The sequence below is a fragment of the Moschus berezovskii genome, chromosome 6, assembly GCF_049115385.1.
Source record: "Moschus berezovskii isolate FMDL1 chromosome 6, NW_MosBer_1.0, whole genome shotgun sequence".
Classification (NCBI taxonomy): Eukaryota; Metazoa; Chordata; class Mammalia; order Artiodactyla; family Moschidae; genus Moschus; species Moschus berezovskii.
The window spans coordinates 51,986,337-52,009,228 of record NC_142465.1 but is presented as its reverse complement, the minus strand read 5'-3'; the positions used below and the strand labels follow the sequence as shown (position 1 = coordinate 52,009,228).

General features: G+C 39.4%; 1 protein-coding gene across 5 annotated transcripts in view; it reads right to left on the bottom strand.

Moving 5' to 3' along the window:
* Positions 1 to 22,892, bottom strand: part of GRIP1 (glutamate receptor interacting protein 1) — a 770,922-nt gene that overhangs the window by 151,873 nt on the left and 596,157 nt on the right. For all 5 annotated transcript variants that reach the window (XM_088837043.1, XM_088837040.1, XM_088837039.1 and 2 more), the window contains exons 3-7: positions 20,353 to 20,488; positions 17,118 to 17,263; positions 8,440 to 8,523; positions 3,951 to 4,026; positions 1,499 to 1,644 (exon numbers count right to left, since the gene is read on the bottom strand). In XM_088837043.1, the coding sequence (XP_088693169.1) occupies positions 1,499 to 1,644; positions 3,951 to 4,026; positions 8,440 to 8,523; positions 17,118 to 17,263; positions 20,353 to 20,488 (588 nt within the window). The remainder of the gene's footprint in view (positions 1 to 1,498; positions 1,645 to 3,950; positions 4,027 to 8,439; positions 8,524 to 17,117; positions 17,264 to 20,352; positions 20,489 to 22,892) is intronic.

The window sequence follows — 22,892 nt, the reverse complement described above, 5'->3', positions numbered from 1 at the left end:
TTAGTTTAAATATTAAAAAAAGAAATATTTGTAGAATGAATAAATTAAACATGTCAAACATTTGCTTCAATTTTTAACATTAATAATACATTGGATCATCATTTAAAATATATCTTATTTGTATAATTTTATTTTATCTTCTTAACTGCCTTTCAAAATAGGCATTGCTAGCCTCCATTTGACAAAGAAGGTAACTTGAGGTACAGGGAAATAAGTTAACATGGTTAAGCTAATAGCTAGAAATCAGTAGAATTGAAAACAGAACCCAAATTGTCTAACTCAAAAGACATATAAAAGTAAAAAGAGTAAGAGAAGAGGAAGAAAGAGAAAACTAGGGAAAGGAAGAACAGAGGGAGGAGAGCTCATTCATCCCTGATCTTTCCATCTCAAGAGCATATCATACCACTTACTCTAAGAACCCTTTAACTCTCAAACTTTACATCTTTTAGGAAGCCTTATACCTCATACCAGCATGCCTCATACTTCATACCAGTATGCCAGTATGCCTCATACCAGTATGCCAGTATGCCTCACACCTCATACCAGTATGCCAGTATGCCTCATATCAGTATGCCAGGATGCTTCATACCTCATACCAGTATGCCGGCAGACAGATTGAGAACACTTTCAAGCAACATTCTTCTACATGAATCATACAGAGTGGGAAATAAAGGAGTTTGCAGTTATAGAGTAAGTCTCTTTTGCTCAGCTACATTTTACCAACATAGAACTAGCTAGTTAAGTCAGGCACACAATCAAGTCTGAAAATTTTAAGAAGTATTTACAGCATGATTTAAGTTTCAATTTCAGGTTCCAATTCATTATCTCAGAATTTCTCTGCCTTAGTCAACATTACACAAAACGTTGACACTCTCTTCCCATTGAAAAGGCATGTGAGAATACCTTGCCAGTTTTACTATAGTTGAGAGGGTAGAAATAGAATTACTTTTTATTGGAATCATTATTTCAGGAGAGGATACTGTATTCAACTTCTCATTTTAGTCAAGGATACGATGTATCCCCTTTCCTTTCTTTGTCCTTAAGTCTGATGATAAAATGGTAATTTCTATTAATGCTGATTAGCTGGCTTCACAGTGTGAAGTTACAAGAAGGAAAGGAACCTCCTACTGTTTCCAGTCTCCATGTAGTAAAAGAAAAAGTACCATCCCCTAAGTTAATAATACTGTTTTTGTGAATTTGAGGGAGAAAATCCTTTCCTGCCAAAGGGTAATCTACGTATAAGAGCTGATTGCTAGGTGAAACATGCTGACAGAATGAGATGCTTTTATAGATTCTATCGACACAAGAACTCTAAATTGCTGAGAAGTGACCCTCACCTTTTCCTGAACTCAAACAGAGGACTAATATAGCATTGATGAAATTCTGTCTGCTACAGGAGGACATAACAGTTCATTCTTGATCCAAAGTGGCTTATCAGGAATGGACAGTGAGTGACACAATGTAGACTTCGAGATCCCAACCTCAGTATCTGACATACCCATGACCGAGACATCATATTCAATCAGCAGCGTTGCTTCTTGCCCACACTGTTTCAGAATACTCATGGCCTCAGCATGCGTGGTTCCAAGAAGTCGAATTCCATCCACACTGAGCAACCTATCACCAGGTTTGATTGTGCCCTCTCTGAAGGGAGAATAAGAAAACAGTCATTAATTTAGCATTGTGGGGCTTAACATTAATAGTCACTTAGCCAAAGTGGCTCTTTCACACACAGTCTACCATCCACTCCATTTGCATTTCCTTCTAAGCATCAAGTGTGACATTAACAGAAGGAACCCTGAACAGAAAATTGCTGCAATATGAAAATCAGTAATAAGAAAATAACAACACAATAGCAAATAACCAAGTCACCCACGATGAACTCTTGGGGTGCAAGAGTAATAAGGGCACATTTTCTCTTTTCTAGTTTTTTTTTTTTTGCCAAAATGTCTAAAACTGATTTATTAAAGCCCAGGAAATAGCACTCACCTATTTTCCCAAAGCTTGGTGAGCAGAAAAGCCTGCTGATTCCATTCTATTTATCACCAGTGAACCCAAGCTGGAGAGATAATGCTGGTGAAAAATTTCCCTAGTCTCTACATTTTCTTACTGATTTATAAGGGCATTTGATGATCATTAAATTGATTCAGTCTCATATTCCCTGGAAAAGGCAGGCAAATACTGTTCTCCCTTCTGTAGACACAGACACTCAAGGCAGTGGGAGAAGATGCCTCAGCACAATACTGACACCACTAAAGTGCAGCCAGAGAGGCTTCCAGATTATAACCCTCCGGTGAGGGAGAGTCAACAAAGAAGAGAAAATCAAATGCGGGGATTACAAGTTTAGGCTTTGGGAAGAATAAAAATGATGTCTTAAACATCTTTCACCAAGACAACTCTCCATGTAATTTAACTCTAAAATTTTATCTTAAAATTTCTGGTTTCCTTTGTGTGTGTTAGTTGCTCGACTATGTCCGACTCTATATGACTCCATGGACAGTAGCCTGCCAGGATCCTCTGTCCATGGAATTCTCCAGGCAAGAACACTGGAGTGTGCTGCCATTTCCTTCTCCAGGGGATCTTTCCGACCCAGGGATCAAACTTGGGTCTCCTGCATTGCAGGCAGACTGTCTGAGCCACCAGGGTTTCCTTTAGTTTTACGTTAATTTTGTAAAATGTTCACAAACTAGTAGCCTGCTCTTGACATTTCTGCCAACCCCAACTCACAGTGTTAATAACAAATGGAAATATTCTTATTTGCTCAAGGAAGAATAATTCACAAGAAAAGCATGAGAAGAAAAAAAAAAAAAAAACAACTTTGTATTAACCTCCACAAAGGCAAATAACTTTAGCATGGGGCAAACCCAAGTGTCTTCATATTTTCTTATTGTATATTAAACTTCAAGTTTTTAAAAAAAGTGAGCTAAGAGTATGAGCTTTGAAGGAAAATAAATCTAAATTCCTGTCCTAGCTGGCAAGTCATTTAAGCATATGGTTCCTCAGTTTAGTCATCTGTAAATGTGGACAAAAATACCTCATTTAGTGAATGGTTGTGAGGATAAAATAAGATAATGTCTGCTAAGTACTTAGCACAGTTCTTGGCCCATGGTAATCACTCAACAAGCAGTATTTACTATTATTATTGCTGTATCTAGTGCTTATGAAAGGTTTTAAAAAATCCGTTCTAGGCTGAAACATTCTGTGCAGAGTTGGGGGTAATCAGTGCATTTTCCTCTTCTCCTCTTCTATCCAGGAGTTGTGTTCCCTACCATTATGGAGCAGACTTTTGTTGTGGGAAGTTAATACAAAGATAAGTATCTCTTGAGATATCTAAGCTGTGAGTTCATTTGGGACTTCCCCATCAAAAGGTTTATGTAGGAAATCTTCAAATTAGCAAGGAAGAAACACTAACACCAACAATGTTCCTTCCCTTTTACTAAAAGTCACTTCTATTCTGACATTCATAGTCATCAAGAAGACATAATAATCATGACAAGGATGTTGGCAATAGTAAGAGTCAGAACCCCATCATCTATCTTTCCAAGTTAGGAGATTAGCAATCGGAAAGGATACATCTCAAGGACCTGCTGTAAAAGGGCCAGATTAAATGCCTCCAGTATGACAGGCCCCCTGCAATGCACCATAAATCTCTAATCCTTAATAAAATGAAAAACCTTGAAAAGTAGGCATTATCCTCTACATTTTACATTTGGAGGGAACTGAGCGGAGAACTGTTAAGTCACATGCCAAAAACATAGGGTGGTAAGCATTGAATCTGGGGTCAGAGTTACTTTCTTCTGGTTCTTCAGCCTGAACGCTTTTGTTTTCACATTCCAACATATTTATTTAATATCTATTTGTTACTATGAAATTTTTAATTCATCAACTTCTCTGCCAAAGTCTCCAGCTTCACTTAGTTTATTTGGATTGTGATAAAGAAAGAAGTTTACCTGTCAGCAGGCCCTCCTGGACGAACACAAGTTATTACAACTGGACGAGATTTATTTCTATCGTCATGTGCTCCCCCTAGCAAAGAAAAGGAATACAGCTTTAAAAAACACTCTTTATTGGCACTTACAAAATGCCAGTGGAGAAACTGAAATACATTTTAGTTTTGTGTGAAGGAACATTCAGTCTGATTGCTTCTTTGAGCCCCCTTACTTAAAATAGGAAATTCATGACTTTCTCAGAAGAAAATTTTTAATGAAAATTATGACAATAAGTTACAGCACATGCTTAACCATATTTATATAAATACTATCATGCAACTTCTTTTTGGCAAGGTAATTATAAAAAGATAGGTTTGCTTTCCTTTGAAGGGTTTTGATTCAGAAAAAGATAAAGGCTGAAGGCAGCAAGAAACTTTTCCACTATTTTGATTTGAAGGTCCAAATACAAGTATGTTAACAGTGGATACATGTCAAAATGTGAGAGCGGTAACTCTATATGTGACATTTTCTCCTTATTTGAAATAATGAGCCAAGTTGAATTTGTGATTCACTTAGGTGCTAGATGTTTGGAGCTACAAAGCAAAATAAAGACCACTCAGAGCCCACTGGCATTTTAGATCTTGGCTGCTCATTAACATCAACCACCTGGCATGCTTTATTAAAAATATCAATGCCAGGGACACAATGTAGACCAAATCTGAATTTGGGCTCCATATGTTAAATTAATACATGTAGCTACAGTTTTTACAGTTGAAAATGACTAGAGAAATTGCCTCATCCAAAGTGGAAAGCAAATTGTAGTCAAGTGATTTTTCCTAACATTTATCACAAAATGTTATCTATTTTTAAAAATTTTTATTGGACTAGAATTGATTTGCAAAGTTGTGTTAGTTTTTGCTGTACATCAAAGTGAATCAATTATACATATACACATATCCACTCTTTTTTTTATATACTTTTCCCATATAGGTCATTTCAGAGTACTCAGTAGAGGTTCCTGTGCTATACAGTGAAAGTGAAAGTATTCCTCGCTCAGTTTTCAACTCTTTGTGACCCCATGGACTGTAGCCCACCAGGCTCCTCTGTCCACAGAATTCAAGAATTCTGTGGCAAGAATACTGGAGTGGGTTGCCATTTCCTTCTCCAGGAAATCCTCCCAACCCAGGGATTCTCCTGATCCAGGGATCAAACCCGGGTCTCCTGCATTGAAGGCAGATACTTTACTTTCTAAGCCACCAGAAAAGCCCTACTGTGCTATATAGTAAGTCCTTATTTACCTATATGTAAAATAGGTAACTAATACTTTGACATATAGGTAACGATACTTTGGCCACCTGATGCCCAAAGTCAACTCATTGGAAAAGACCCTGATGTTGGGAAAGACTGAAAGCAGGAGGAGAAGGGGACAACAGACAATGAGATAGTTGGATAGCATCACCAATTCAATGGACATGAGTTTGAGCAAGCTCTGGGAGATGACGAAGGACAGGGAAGCCTGGTGTGCTGCAGTCCATGGGGTTGCAGAGTCAGACAGGACTGAGCAAGTGAACAACATTTTCCATATAGTAGTGTATATATATCAATCCCAGTCTCCCAACTTATTTCTCTTCCTTCCTTATCCCCTTGTAACCATAAGTTTGTTTTCTACATCTGTGACTCTATTTCTGTTTTGTAAGTAAGTTCATTGATTTTCTTCCTGTTAATCTAAACCATCTTCTGCTTGGTGGCAAAGAAATTAACAGAAATTTAACTCTCCATGATTTAGGCTGGAACATCATTTTTTATTTTATGGATGCAAGGTTCTACTGTTTATGCAGTCAAGGTTTTTGAATCGTGACATACAGCATGAGAAAGATAATTCAATTCATTAGCTAAAGGCCTGGCTTACTGTTAAAAGACCCATCCTAAGTGAATAAGAAGCAATTCTCTAGCACTAAATGAACATGCTTCATCTGCAATATCATCCTCTTCTTCCTTCTTCAAATGCCCTGGTATTCTCCATTGATCTAAGTTAAGCTCATATCCCACCTATGACATAACGTCTTCTCTGCCATGACAGCATTTATCCACAGGACTTTTTCATTTTGCAACCCTCTTTGTGATTAACCAATAACCTTTAAGGGGATGGGTACTGGCCACCTTTTGAGCACGGAAGACCCTCCAGATGGGCCTCAAATTGGTTTCAAATATAAGTTCTTTATTTATGCTCATTAAAAATTTTGCAAAATTTGACAAACTTTTGTGTTCAACCAACATACTAAGGGAGTTATTAAAACCTAAAAAAATCTGGTACTCATAAACTAAAAGGCTTCCTTAGTGGCTCAGACAGTATATTCCTGCAATGCAGGAGAACCTGGGTTTGATACCTGGGTCGGGAAGATCCCTGGAGAAGAGAATTGCTATGCACTCCAGTATTCTTGCCTGGAGAATTCCATGGACAGAGGAGCCTGGTGGGCTACAGTCCATGGGGCCACAAAGAGTTGGACATGACTGAATGACATAAACTAAAATTGGCTCATTATTACTAAGGTTTTATAACCAGTACAATACCAAGAAGTCTGATGTCCACACAAATCTAGGCATCATTCATCCATTCTTTCATTTATTAAATGCCTACGATGTACTAGGTAGGTGTCTAGGCTCATATTTTAAAAACTCTTACTAAGCATGAACACACAGATATTTGAAATTCCTGCAAACGGTGGGAAGGACATCTGTTACCATCATACCATCAGTTGTCTTGAGGTGACTGAAGATTGAAATTGCTTCTATTCTTTTTAGTTCTTAAATGATAAATTACTGTTGGTTTAGCTCTTTCATTAGCAATTTGATTTGTTATTGATTAACCAGACAGCAACTAGTGATGAATATCTGCACCAGCAGTGTTTTTTACTGCAGCATTTCAATAATTAGACTTGTAAGCATGTGATTCAAGTATACCTCTCTTTCATACTTACATTGAAAAACTAGATTTGAATATACCACCCTCCAAGCTAAAATTACTTGTACACGAACTTTTCATTACATTCATCTAATTTTTTACACAGAAATTAGAAAATGTTTAAGGTAAATGATCTTGGGGTTTGTGGCTCCACCTAAATGTAGGACTGGGTCAGTAAAGTATAATAACTACCGGTCTAAATCACTTAGTGGGATCCTAGTTGCCTGTTTTCTCTAATACTCATTTGGGCATTATATCAACTTATGTCTTAAAATTCACTGTACTGTAATTCCCTGTGGATCAGGGTTCTGTCTCATGACTCCACAGTACTCTGCCCTATGCCGACATGTTGACATGTCCTTAATGAATATTTGATTGATTGATTTGCTACATGACTGACACAGAATTGAACCTAATGCCTAAAGCTTAGTCATCTAAGGCAAGTTTGTATAATGAATACATCTCTTTCATTCCTTGAGGCATGTTTATTTCTTAAGATGGTTAGTGAATTTTAATTAATGTCAAAAATGTTGATAGTTTTGCTGCTGTGAAGTACAAAATGTAATAGGTAAAAACAAACAAACAAAAAAATCAGGAAATGTTAAAAAAAATTCCTGATGCTTACCTAGTTTCCTATTGAACCTCACTGTCATACTAGAAATTGTGAGTTATTAATGCATGTGTAGACTTCAAGGATGAAATTGCTAATAAAAAAACAAAACATTAAAAGCCAACATTGTAGCTCAGAATTAATGGTCCTGTAGACAAACTGTGGACAAAATTTCACCTGAAATATTTATTATTAATATTATTCAAAAATAAGGTGGACTGATGTACTGAGGTGCTCAAGGGATTAGATTATCTGGAATTCCTTTTTAGGAAGCTACAATAACAAAATGCATTTTAGGGAAAAATAATTTAAGCAAAGTTGCTGAACCCTTAGTGTATTCAATCAAATCAAGCAATATTCACCAACATTTTTGACTCAATGATAAATGATATAGAAAAATATATAAGGGAAGCAAAAAACATGTTGACAACTGGCAAAGCAGCAGGATGACTATGTATTGACAAGGTTTACAAACAATGACTTTTTACTGTGTATTAATGAACTGAAATAAATTAGCTAGATCATTTGGACTCCATTTTGATTCCCAATGATTGCTTTATTTCTTTAAAGAAAAATGGATGCAAAATTATAAGGTAACATTGTGTGTGTGTGTATTAGTTGCTCAGTTGTGTCCGAATCTTTGTGACTCCATGGACTGTAGCCCACCAGGCTCCTCTATCCATGGAATTCTCCAGGCAAGAATACTAGAGTGGGTTGCCATCTCCTTCTCCAAGGGATCTCCCTGACCCAGGGATCAAACCTGGGTGTCCTGCACTGCAGGCAGATTCTTTGCCATCTGAGCCACCAGGGAAGACATAAGGTAACTCTAGGCACTGAAAACATCAGTTTTTTGAAATGACTTTCTAGTTTACTCCGAACAGTTCAATGACAAATTCTCCAAGAATATCTGATGGCTCTATTTTCTAACTGCCACCTACCTCGTATTACAAAACCGAAGGTATTTCCTTCTTTGTGTAACGTGACTTCCACCGTTCGGAAAATAACACTCGATCCTTGAACAGCTGTAAACAGGAAAAAGAGAGGGAAATAAGTCTTATTTCATAATAACATTTCTAGATTTTTTTTGATAGGAATAAAACACTACAGGTTTCTTGTTGCAAATAATTCTTACTGAGTAATTAAACAGTTAAAAAATCTGTTTTTAAAGAAAATATTAGAAAAAAAATTGGAATGACATACAAATATCATAAAATAGTTGCCTGCATAAATGACTCATGTAATTAAGGTCCAGGTGGAATCAAAACCAGAGATACTTCCTTTCCTCCTGTGTAGCCAGTTTTTAGAGCATAATATTCACATTGTTAAAACTCTATATAACAAGAGAGACAATCTTCATGTGATAAATAGAATTGTTTTCCCTTTGTATTATGCAAAAGTTATATAATTTTTGTAAAACTTAAAAGATAATGTTTTATGTTTATTTTTTCTTTTTTATTACTTACAAAGTTTTATAGAAAGAACACATCTGAGTATCAATCTAATTGGTGATGACAACTGGATAACACTCATAAAACATAACTATTCTTGAGTAACTAATAATTATCTTTTTTGCAGCTAGCACAAGAAGAAAAGTATTACTCTCAGATTGCCATTAATAGGTTAAGCTGATGCAAATTGATTTTCTGACATGATGCATAGCAATGAAACAAAGACATCAATGACCCAAATGAAACTTGGAGAGTAAAAGAAATTTGAAGTACATTCAAAATATTACTACTAACTAATAAAATGAAGATCTACTTAATTTTACTTGATACCATCATGCTTAGGTTATGTTTGCTTGGTTATTGCTCTCATTTCACAAAATGAAATTGCATTGCCAAGCTGCTATCTCTAATTACATTATACACAGTATGAGGAGATAAGTTATATTATGAGCTTCCCTGGTGGCTCAGAAGACAAAGAGTCCATCTGCAATGCAGGAGGACTGGGTTTGATCCCTGGGTCAGGAATAACCTCTGGAGAAGGGAATGGCTCCCCACTCCACTATCAACAAAAAACTTATAGACAAAATTTAAAGGCATCTTTGAAAAGAACATTTCTTTCCACTCATAGGAATAAAAAATAATTTAAATTAGGCATTAATTACAATTACTTTTTAATTTTCATAAATTATGAATCCTTAAAGGAGTGGACACGATTATGAACAGCACAAGTTAAATTCACAAAACTGGACACGGGTGGCTGGAACACAAAGTACAATAACTTGGATCTGCTAAAAAGCAATATAAATCTACAGCTGAACAAAATGTTCTGGTATACTGCTGATTTAATTAAATGTCATATTCTTGCTATCAGGGGAATTTCAGTTTATTCTAATCAGCTAGGAGCAGTGCATACAAAGAGTCGAAAGAATTGAGATACAGTTTTAATTAAATAAAAAAAAAACTTGAGTTCAAACCGAATGTTTTCTTATTTCCATGACCCAAAACAAGCCACTTGAAAAAACTGGTTAAGAACATGATCTTTCTGTTTCTATTAAGGAAAAGATATGGGGAGAAATAATTAATGAGCATCTACAGAATGTTTTCTGTGTGCCAGAAACTCTGAAAGTGGTTTACAAATTGTATTTAATTTAATCATTAAATCAACTTTCAATTATATACAACCAAATTCTAATTCTGGGCCACCTGTCCTTGTTGGCTGAATGTCTGTTCTGGGGAAGCAAAGCACTGTAATTTTAATTTTGCTTGAACTAAATCTTGCTGACCACAAAATCTTACAATCAAATCTAAAGTCAATATAAAGACTTTGGGGATTATCTACAGCTTTAGATTATCCACACTATTGCTCTTCATCATGGGCAAAGAAAAATGGGAATCCTGACTACATTTTAATATACTTAACAAAATAGATTTGGTCTTTATAATTTATATTTGTGTGACTGGCTCTTGGTGACTGAGGTTTCCTATTCAGCACCAGACATCCTGTTTGGCCACGTGAATTCTATTCATAACTTCACGTGTGTGTGTGGATGCAGAGATCCAATTAAGGGGCTTACCCAAAGAATCAAACTGAGCACATGAAAAGGCCGAGGTAGAACCAATTTTATAATGCAACAATACTGCTCCTCAGTATTTTAGTTGTTCTGATGTCCCTTGTTTCTGTATGTGCATATGCATGCATTTCTATATCATAAAGTGACACTCTGTTTTATTATGGTAGGTTTGGTTTTTCTAAATTATATACTACTCCCCCACCTCCCCAGCACCTACACCTATAGGAGAATAGGAGTTGTGCACTTTCCTACTTCATTACATTGGTTTTGCATAGCTAACTTGCTTTGGCCAATGGGGTGTTAGGAGATGTGAGCAGAGTCTGCAAATGTGCTCCTGTGGTTAGGCTTGTTTTGTTTTCCTTCTGCAGCTGGCACAGGAAGAGCTTCCCTTGGGTAGCTGATGTTCCTCAGACTACATCCCCTAATGAACCATGTGAAGAAGACCTGGGATGACCCCCTGTCCTTCCAACCATATCATCATCATCACCGTTGTCATCATCATCTATAGTCTTTCTGTGTCTGTTAGAATTAGATATGAGAAGTAATCAGGCTGTCACAGGGACATGCCTTAACACATTTATTTGAATTATGGAAGGACTCCTGATAAAAAGCTAGCCTGATTTAGCTGATGGTTTAGCGGCAAGGACTGCCTTTGACAATAAAATTCCATGGCAGACATTTTTCATAAAATGAATGAGGTAAATCTGTAGCTCTAAGATTTGAATGGAAATGGTATTTAAAGATGTAAAATAAACCTCATGCCAAAACTACATGCTGTCTAACTACTAAAGCTTATCATAAAGAATTTTAGGTGTTAACTAAAAAGTGGATGAGAATTAGGCAATATTTCAAAATTCTTTAGGGGTTATGGGAACAAAAAATTTGAAGGCACTCCTCTAGACCAACTTTGAACATACAAATGCCCAAGATACAGTCTGGTAACATTCTCTCTAAATACAGTCTCGAAATACCACATAATTCTAGAGTCGAAAAGAACTCTAAGCTCATGGAGATTGACTATTTCATTGTCATTAAGAAACCGAGTATCAGAAAATGGGAGTTGCTTACCCAGGATCACAGTTCCATTTTGCTTCTATCTGCTCTGTCTCTCTGTATCTTTTTCTCCCTCTCTCTCATTCACACACACGCACACACACACACACACACACACTCTCTCTCATACAGACCTTTCTCCAATTTCTGTTGGACTATGGGGCTGGCTAAGCCTCAAATTGCTGTGATTCTTAACGGAGTTACAGTCTTGGCCTTCGCTGGCCTATCTTTCAGCAGGCAGCTCTCTCCCTGGGGCCTGGCTTGTGCCTGCTCTTGCTGTCTGAGCTCAGTGAAAGGGAGGCTTATTAATCCCTTCGATCTCCCTGAACGCAAAGATCTTATTAATTTATCTAAACATAATAGAAAGAGACAGAGATAATCCTTGGAAAATAGACCTCTGCTATCTGATTTCTACTAAAAACTTCACACTTTTGTGTTTAAAAATATTTTCTCTTTTTCCATCAGCTTTATTGTGTGAGGGAGAAAAGGCAGGTATAATCACCAAGTCAGGAGAGGTTTTAACCCCTGGATATTTCTGATGTCCACCCTCTCCTCTTCAACTCTATTAATGCTATATTTATTCAGAGTATTACCTCTCTTTTGGAAAACTGTAATAGCCTGGGGGCTTATAGCTTCCATTTGACCTCTTAAAATAAGTCTAAAAACTCTGATCTGGGGGGCTTCCCTGGTGGTCCAGTGGTTAAGACTCCATGCTTCCACTGCTGGGGGCATGGGTTTGATACCTGGTTGGGAAACTAAGATCCTACGTGCCGTGTGGCATAGCTAAAACATAAGAATAAACCAAAACCAAAATAAAAACTCTGATCTGAGGATGCTGCTCCTTGGCCTTAAAACCTTTTAAAAAAGGCTCCTTGTTGCCCACCATTCACGGCTCACAAGGCCCTCCTTCACTTTGTTCCAATTTACCTCACTGACCTCGTCCCTCTGAGGCCCTCACTTTCCTTTTTTGTTCCAGTAATTCCAAACTGGAGATTCAACCTGTGAACTGGACTATCTTCATACTTCCTTGCCATACCCTATGCCTGGAATGTTAGTCTTCCTACTGGACCTGCATAAATGCCTTCTAATCTACTGTGAAATCCCTAGCTCTGGACAACCCAAAATGCTCAGCAAATCTCCACAACTGCCTTACCCTGAGAGCAATACTAAGAGTTCCTCTTAGGAACAGGCTGTGTTTCATTGATATGTATGTACACGGTGGAATAAAAATGCTTAATCAAATAGCATTAACTTTAGATATTTGACTCCTCTTAACTCCTAGGCAGTGGTTTAAGATAGTGATTTCAAAACAAACTGACTTTAAGTTCAAGAAAACACAGTACTTTCAGTGTAATAATAATAACAACAATAATAATGGAAATATGGATAACATACACTATGGCTTACGGAGTCTGTGCTTATGATCTAAATACATGATTACAGCCTTAAAATCTTACAAAAATTCTGCATCCATTACAGTCATTTTATAACTGAGAAACCTATAGCTCAGGAACTTATTAATAATTTCCCCAAAGTCACAAAGCTAGAAAGGGACAAAACTGACACTTAACTAGTGACATAGTTCAAGCTCTCAACACTCTATTTTACTGCCTGCTCTTACTGAAAATGAAAAATGCCGTAGCAAAGTTTTAGAACACAGATTCCAGTTGATTTTGTTATAAAATCACCATGAGATTTTCGGTGTTAGATCTTATGTGAAGAATAATAACTCGTGATTGGTATGTATTATACATTCACCCTCTGAGTGCTACCTCCTAATCCCAGAGCCTCAAACATCATCTCTAGTCCCATTACTCTTAAATTTACATTTCTACTCTAGATCTTTCTCACAAATGCCAAACTGTATCTCCAGCATTTTCTTGACATTTTCTCTTAGCATGTCAAATAGGCACCTCAATTGTAGTATTTTAAACAATAAACTTCTTTAAAAAAATTTTTTTTTTCAATTTTATTTAGTTTGGCCATGCTGTACAGCTTGTGCAATCTGAGTTTCCCCAATCAGGTATCGAACCTGGGCACCCTGCATTGGAAGTACAGATGCCTAATCACTGGACCACAAGGCAATTCCCTCCAGCAATGAACTTCTGATCTTCTCCTCACAAGATAGCTCTGCCCACATTCTTATCCACCCCCATTAATGGCAACTCCCTCCTTCCAGTTGCTTAGGCTTAAAACCTTCTGATGGTCCTTGACTTTTCTCTTTCCGCAGGTGCTCAGTCGTGTCTGACTTTTTGTGACCCCATGGACTGTAGCCCACCAGGCTTCTCTGTCCATGGGGATTCTCCAGGCAAGAATATAGGGGATCTTCCTAGCCTAGGGATTGAACCAGGGTCTCCTGCATTGCAGGCAGATTCTTTAGCAGCTGAGCTACCAGAGAAGCCCCCTCTTTCTGCATGCTGCTGCTGCTGCTAAGTCACTTCAGTCGTGTCCAACTCTGTGTGACCCCATAGACGGAAGCACCCACATTAAATTCATCAGGAAATCCTGTTGGTTCTATCTTCCAAATAGATGGGGAATATGAGTGCTTTTCACCATTTCTTCCACCATTCTTCACCTGGATCAGTGCAATAGTCCTCCAAATGGTCTCCCAAGCTTCTACCTTTGACTCTGCAGTCTATTCTCAACATAGCAGCCAGAGGAGCCTTTGAAAACGTTAATCAGATCATGTCACTCTGCCCAAACCATACAATGCTTTCCTGCATCATTCAGAGCAACACTTAAGGTCCCTCCATTGGCCTACATGGATGCTCTATCCTTCACACTTCTTACCACCTCCCCCACTTCTCTTCATGCTTACTCTGTTCCAGCCACACTGTCCTTCTTTATGTTTCTAGAACTAGGCCAGATTATTGGCCAGATTATTATTCTAATCTGGCCAAACAAAAGGCCAGATTATTCCTGCCTTTTGATTTTAGCACTGGCATTTTCTTCTTTCTGGAACTCTTTTAACTCAGAAAACCATATAGCTAATTTCCTCACCTCCTTCAAGTCACTGATTAATGTCACTTTCTCAGTGAAACTGTTCCTAACCACTCTACTTAAAATTGCAATCCCACTCCCAACCCACACTCCCAACCCCGCTCCCTGCTTTATTTTTTTTCCCCCACAGCATTCATGACCCATAACATTCATACTACATACAGCTGATCCTTGAACAACATGGTTTGAACACTGTGGGTCCATGTACCTGTGGATTTTTTCAATAGTAAATCCTATAGTACTACACTTTACCTGGTTGGTTGAATCTAGGATATGGAAGAACCTTGGTTTTGGAGGAATCATATATGTGGAAGGTCAAATATAAGTTGTGCATTGATTTTCAACTGCAAGAAGGACTGGCACTTCTAACCCCCTCACTGTTCAAGGATCAGTTGTAATTAACTTACCTGACCTGACTCTTGAGAAACCTGTATGCAGGTCAGGAAGCAACAGTTAGAACTGGACATGGAACAACAGACTGGTTCCAAATAGGAAAAGGAGTACGTCAAGGTTGTATATTGTCACCTTGCTTATTTAACTTATATGCAGAGTACATCATGAGGAATGCTGGGCTGGAAGAAGCACAAGCTGGAATCAAGATTGCTGGGAGAAATATCAATAACCTCAGATATGCAGATGACACTACCCTTATGGCAGAAAGTGAAGAGGAACTCAAAAGCCTCTTGATGAAAGTGAAACAGGAGAGTGAAAAGGTTGGCTTGAAGCTCAACATTCAGAAAACAAAGATCATGGCATCTGGTCCCATCACTTCATGGGAAATAGATGGAAAAACAGTGGAAACAGTGTCAGACTTTGTTTTTTTGGGCTCCAAAATCACTGCAGATGCTAATTGCAGCCATGAAATTAAAAGACGCTTACTCCTTGGAAGGAAAGTTATGACCAACCTTGATAGTATATTAAAAAGCAGAGACATTACTTTGCCAACAAAGGTCCGTCTAGTCAAGGCAATGGTTTTTCCCGTGGTCATGTATGGATGTGAGAGTTGGACTGTGCAGAAAGCTGATCGCCGAAGAATCGATGCTTTTGAACTGTGGTGTTGGAGAAGACTCTTGAGAGTCCCTTATACTGCAAGGAGATCCAACCAGTCCATTCTAAAGGAGATCAATCCTGGATGTTCATTGGAGGGACTGATGCTGAGGCTGAAACTGCAATACTTTGGCCACCTCATGCGACGAGTTGACTCACTGGAAAAGACTCTGATGCTGGGAAAGGTTGGGGGCGGGAGGAGAAGGGGACGACGGAGAATGAGATGGCTGGATGGCATCACCGACTCTGTGGACATGAGTTTGAGTGTACTCCGGGAGTTGGTGTTGGACAGGGAGGCCTGGCGTGCTGTGATTCATGGGGTCGCGGAGAGTCGGACACGACTGAGCGACTGAACTGAACTGATTGTGGTTTTATTTTCTGTCTTCCTCTAGTGGTAGTAGTAGTGCTCGTCTCTTCAGTTGTGTTTGACTCTTTGTGATCCCATGGACCGGGGCTTGCCAGACTCCTCTGTCCATGGAATTCTCCAGGCAATAATACTAGAGTTGGCTGTCATTTCCTCCTCCAGACGATCTTCCCAACCCAGGGATGGAACCTGGGTCTCCTGCACTGAGGCAGATTCTCTACCATCTGCAGCACCAGGGAAGTCCCTCCTAGAGTGTAAATTCTACTGACAGTCATCTGGGGACAGGCTGGAACATGTTCATGCTGAATAAGTCATCACTAAACAACACTTTTCACTTTCATACATTGGAGAAGGAAATGGCAACCCACTCCGGTGTTCTTGCCTGGAGAATCCCAGGGACGGGGGAGCCTGGTGAGCTTCCAATCTACGGGGTCACACAGAGTCGGACACGACTGAAGTGACTTAGCAGCAGCAGCAGCAGCAAACAAATGAATTATCACCAGTTATTAATAATCAATCTCAGTTCTCAGAAGTACAGAAGAACAAAGCTCTGACTTCAGTGCCTACTAATTTGGGAAAATGTATTTACCTTAAGCATCTGTAAAATGAGAATAATAATGATAATAATGCCTACCTTATAGTTTTGATTGATTTGTATATGTATTATTTATCAAACATTTTTATATTGCCAGGTACTGTCCTGAATGCTTTATAAACGCTAACTCCAATCCTCATAACAGATCCATGAATAATATCATAGGTTGCTAATATCATCCCCATTTTTCAGATGTGCAAAGTGAAACAAAAGAAGCTTAAGTAACTTTCTCAAAGGCATGTAGCTAGTAAAAACTGGAGCTAGGAATTGACTGTCTATTTGAACTAAAGTTCAGCTCTGATGTTCACAGATGGCTTTAATGAAATACGAGTCCTAGATAATTTCATCATCATTTATGCTCTTTTACATTCTTCCAGAGTAGGCAATAGAAATTTAGATAATTTTTTAAATATTAAGAAAGTATGCTCTGCCATTCCTGTAATAAGACAATGATGGCAAAAGAGAAAAAACAAAGAGAACCAAGAGTCTGAGGCAAAAACATGGTGCAGCTGCTCTGGCTCCGGCTGTGAGGACTTACAGACTGGCGGCAGCTCATACTCCACCTCCAGAACCACTCTTTCCCCGACATTCTTCAGCAAGCTGATGATCTCATCGTGGCGGAATTTGGCCAGGTTGATGCCATTCACTGCTTTGATGTAGTCACCCACATCCAACTGATCACTTCTGCAAAACAAAGAGTCGCTTCAGTGGAGCTCTCCTCCCCATGGGCCAGTCTGATCATGTTTCCCACTTTGCTATCATGGATAAACATGCAAGCCCAGGAGGCCGACACAGCAGGGTTCCTGCCTCCTAGGATGCAGCTGGTTCCTAAGGGCAGGAGTGCAGCTGAGGGTGGACGAGATGCTCCGGGATCCCGCTCACTCGTGCTGACTGTATACTTTCCGAGTCCTCTACTGCATTTGCTGCTATCTCTGATTTTTTCCCTGAGCCGTCACCTCTTTTATTCTTAAAGAGCATCAAAAAGTGAAATAAAGAGAAAATTATCTTCAGTGCTCTGCCCCTAAAGAGTTGGTTCTCCTGGGGCAGACTGTCTCTATCCTGGACACACTAGAAGTTTTCCTTTCTTCTTATTCCCTTTCAGTGTTGCTGCTTGCCTTTTGGACATTTCACCACTTCCAGTATCTTCACTAGAAGTATGTCCAGGGCCATATAAAAGGTCATTTTATTTTGCTATTTATTACATAGAGCAGGACTGATTTCAACAAGTATCAGTGAAGAAGAAATTACAATGAAAGCACGGGGATTCTCCTTTCTCCTCACCATCGTAATAGAACTGTGGCTCCTTTGGGGCGTTTAGTCAAACTCTACTTCTAAACCAAGAGCAGGCAGCAAGACCAATGACAGGACTTAATTCAATAATATGTTCTCCCCAAATAAAAATAATGAATTCATTTGTGTTATATTAGCCCAGCTCCAATCATTCTCTCTTCAGAACCTCCATAATCCTCTCTAGTCTACAGTACACATGGTCACTCTTAACTTAGGTTTACTGACTGACACTTATTTGGCAACTTAATTATCTCATGTACTGTGACAACTCTTACGTTGTTGCTTTTTACTATTACACAGTGTGATTATTGCTCCCAGACTTTTCATGTTTTTTTGTAATACCCTATTTCCCTTAATAGATATAAACCCCCTAAAGGCAGGTATCTTGAGTTATTTTGGTTTACTACCTGTGAAATGGTAGTGGCTTAAACAATAAATATTTGGTGATCAATAATACTCACTATAACTGGCAGAGTGTTACTTTTAATTATAGGATCAATACATGTGTGAACGACATCCTCACCCTCTCCCTTGCCGGTCATGCTTGCTTTAGGGGCTACATACAAACAAACGTTGGAGACACACGAAGTTCCAGCATCACGAATTGGCTATGACTGTTAAAAATTAAAGGAGGCTATGGTGGAAAGAAATCTCTTAAAAACCATATTGGAAAAGAACATAAAAATAATACATATATATGTGTGCGTGTATGTGTCTGTGTGCTCAGTCACGTCTGACTCTTTGTGACTCCATGGACTGTAGCCCGCCAGGTTCCTCTGTCCATGAAAATTTCCAGGTAAGAATACTGGAGCAGGTTGCCATTTCCTTCTCTAAGGGATCTTCCTGACTCAGGGATTGAACCCATATCTCTTGCGACTCCTGAATTGGCAGGCAGATTCTTTACCACTGCGCCAACTGGGAAGTCCTGTATATATATTAATATGTATAACTGAATCACTTTGATGTACAGTAGAAATTAACACATTTTAAATTAACTATACTTCAATTTTTTAAAAAATGCAAAAAAAAAAAAAAAAACAACCCACAAATCCTGACGGAAAGAGACTAAGTTGCTTGTGTTGACATCAGCCTGGTTTTCCAAACAGTACTGCAGATCATGGAGCAATCAACTGGCTTGAGCTTATAAACTGTACAAATAGGTTGATCATTGAAAATAACTACTATTTCAGGTGGCACTTAATAAGGTAAGAACTCTAAAACTTAATTTGGGATTCTGTGGACACGAATACTGGTGTCCAGGATTTAAGGGACATTAATGGTCGCAAAGAGTTCGACACGACTGAGCGACTGAACTGAACTGAACTGAACCTCACTTTGGGGAGAAGGCAATGGCACCCCACTCCAGTACTCTTGCTTGGAAAATCCCATGGATGGAGGAGCCTCGTAGGCTGCAGTCCATGGGGTCGCTGAGAGTCAGACACGACTGAGCGACTTCACTTTCACTTTTTACTTTCATGCATTGGAGAAGGAAATGGCACCCCACTCCAGTGTTCTTGCCTAGAGAATCCCAGGGACGGGGGAGCCTGCTGGGCTGCCGTCTATGGGGTCGCACAGAGTCGGACACGACTGTAGCGACTTAGCAGCAGCAGCAACCTCACTTTGAATGAAACCTCACCATTCCACCCTTTCTTTCTGAGGTAGATTTAGATCTTGTCTACAAAGCAAACCCACCCCTGGCCAGCACCCGGATGCTCTGTCGTCAGCAAGAACTAGTGCAATCTGCGGTCTAATAAGAACAAGGACAAAACCAGTCCTTCTCAGCTAAGCCTTCTGCCCTTTCGGAAATCATCTCTTTGTCCTGATGAAAGGAAAATCTCACAAGTAGAAGAGCTGAGAATATGTAGGACAAGTAAAATTGTTACTGAGACACTTGGAGCTGGGCCTCGCTCACTGACTGGGCTTGTCATGTGGGTTTCCCCTGTCCACAGAATATGGGTCACCTATGCCCCGTTAGATGACTGGACTGTCTCACTCCCACTGCAGTAGAGGCACATTTGAGGACTAAATCCATACAGGTGGCTGTATTTTTTTAAAGACTTTTTTTTTATGTAGTCCATTTAAAAAATATTTATTACAATATTGTTTTTGTTTTATGCTTTGGTTTTCTGGCCACAAGGCATGTGGGATCTTAGCTCCTCGGCCAGGGATCAAACCTGCACCCTTTGCATTGGAAGGTGAAGTCTTCACCACTGTGCTGCCAGAGAAGTCCAGACACAAGCATTTTAAAATTAAAATCTTAGCAGGACTTGACTGCTCTTGAGATGACACAAGAGCTCCCTGGTGACTTCGGCATGGGCCAGAAAAGCCATCCTTCTGAAATCTGCCTCCTCCCCACCCCCCGTGTTTCCACCTGGCAGATGGCAGTGTCATTTATCTATTAGTGACCTTTTCTGATGGAGCTTTAAGTTCTGAATTAATTACACCTTCATTCCTTTTTCTACGTTTCCCTGCGATGCAGTTACCTAGCAGCGATTCCTCCTTGCCGCAGATTAGATACTCTGGGTTTGCCATCCTTGTCAATTCCGCCTGAGACCGTCAGCCCAAGGGTAGTGCCTTCCTTCTTCATCAGTTCAACCACGGTGGAGCCCTTGAATTCCTCTGTTAAAAGAAAATAATCTGCTTTAGTGAATGACAGCAGAAGCACAAGGGGTCATCTTTGTGGGTGGTGAGGGGATTCCTCCCCATAAACGCTCTGCATTTTTCTTTTGTGGGAAAAGTTCTGCGGCCTCTTTTCCATTGCAATTTGCAGAATGTCTCGTAAAGATGAGCATGCAGATAAAGCGGAGCAGCTATTCCACTAACGGTTATTAAAATGGGTACCAGTGGGGTACTTCATTCTAGATTCACAATAAATAGTCTGACATGGCTTGTGTACAAGGATAATATTCGCCTTTGTTTTCTGTCATTCTGAGGTGACTTTCTCTCTTGTTTCTCCTTGTAACTCTAAAGGGAGCAATTGAGAATCATAAGGTAAAGGGGCTGGAATGGAATTTTAAATAATAATACAGTGCAGCAGCAGACTCCAAGTTTGAGATACCTTTTAGCTGAGGAAGATGAATGACATAGAGAAGAGCTTTCTACAAGTTCAAGAAAAATATTATTGATTCTAGTTTTTTGTTTTTTTGGTCTTTCAGAAAACAAAGTACAATAGCGTCAAGTTACAACTTACATAATTTCTTACAAAATGTGTCACACTATATTAAGGCAGGGCTGGTCCTCAGAATCCCCAAGGAATTCTGTTAATTCTCATTCTCTCCTTCTGAAATTTTAAAATCTTACCAATCTTGTGGGGGTCATATCTACACACCAACTGTGCGTGCATGCTCAGTTGGTCCAACTCTTTGTGACCCTAGGGACTGCAGCCCCACCAGGCTCCTTTGTCCATGGCATTTCCTAGGTTAAGAATACTGGAGGGGGTTGCAATTTGCTACTCCAGGGATCTTCCTGACCCAGGGATTGAACCTGCCTCTCTTGCCTCTCCTGCACTGGCAGGTGGATTCTTTACCATTGTGCCATCAGGGAAGCCCCACACACCAAGAGAGAACCCAAATCTTTTGATTGAAGGCACCACAGAAAGAAAACTTGACTCTCCTCGCTTTCAGAAATAGAAATGCCTCAACATTTACCCATCCAGAGGTTAACTATGACAAGTATTGTTTCAAAATTCTATTTGTTATCCCCAACTCTGCATACACTCTCTGGGTAGGAATGGGGAAACTCAGCACTTTTCCAACTCTTCCTGAATCAGGTTATGAATTTCAGGGGTTATGAACTCCTAGGACATCAGAGATTCTCATGTTAAAATGCAAGAATAGACTTTCCTTTTCAAAGTCAAAAAAGCGAAAAGATTATTTGCACACCTCTGCCCTTTTCTTAACTACATATGGCAGTGTTAATTATCATTTCAAAATTTTATGAATGCATATCATAAAGGTTTTTGAATTATTGCTGCTGGTCTACCATCCAATTAGCCAATAAAAAAGTCAAATTGTGTTAGGGAAAGAAATAATTTCTCATCTTGTCTAGTGAGGAGAACAGAGTACCTGGGGAAGGAAGACAGGAACAGGTCACTGATTTCGATGTATTAATGTCAGTCTAGGCTTGGGAGAAGGAAACAGCAACCCACTCCAGTGTTCTTGCCTGGAGAATCCCAGGGACGGGGGAGCCTGGTGGGCTTCCGTCTATGGGGTCACACAGAGTCAGACACGACTGAAGTGACTTAGCAGCAGCAGCAGGCTTGGCATTGCCAGCCGTGCATACTTCTCTTTTCATGGCAGTTTCAGGACACTGAATACCTGAGTTGTTGATTTAAAACAGAACCCAAGGAAGAGCCTATGAGTGTGAGTGACGTCAGCTTCATTTACTACATTTTGAATGAGAGATCAAATAATGAGTGAAATTCAAGAAGTAAAATTCTTTGAGTGCTGAAGAATTGATGCTTTTGAACTGTGGTGCTGGAGAAGATTTCTGAGAGTTTCTTGGACAGCAAGGAGATCAAACCAGTCAATCCTAAAGGAAATCAACCCTGACTATTCATTGGAAGGACTGATGCTGAAGCTCCAATACTTTGGCCACTTGATGCAAAGAGCAGACTCGCTGGAAAAGACCCTGACGCTGAGGAGGGCAAGAGGAAAAGGGAGTGACAGAGGATGCAGTGTTTGGAATGCATCATCAATGCAATGGCCATGAGTTTGAGCAAACTCTGGGAGATGGTGAAGGAGAGGGAAGCCTGGCGTGCTGCAGTTCATGGGATGACAAAGAGTTGGATATGACTTAGTGACTGAGCAAGAAGTAAAATTCTCGTCGAGTATATAAAAGCTCAGGGCGTTTCACTTCATTGACCAGGTGCATTTGTAACAAAAGTCCATGACAGTGTGCAGTTCACATGCCCCCTCAACACAGAACAAAGCAACCCTCTCTCCACACCATAAAGAAATACACAAGCACAGCTGATAGCTGAAGAGGTCAACTTAACAAGCAACCCCTGCAAGTCCTCCTTGGC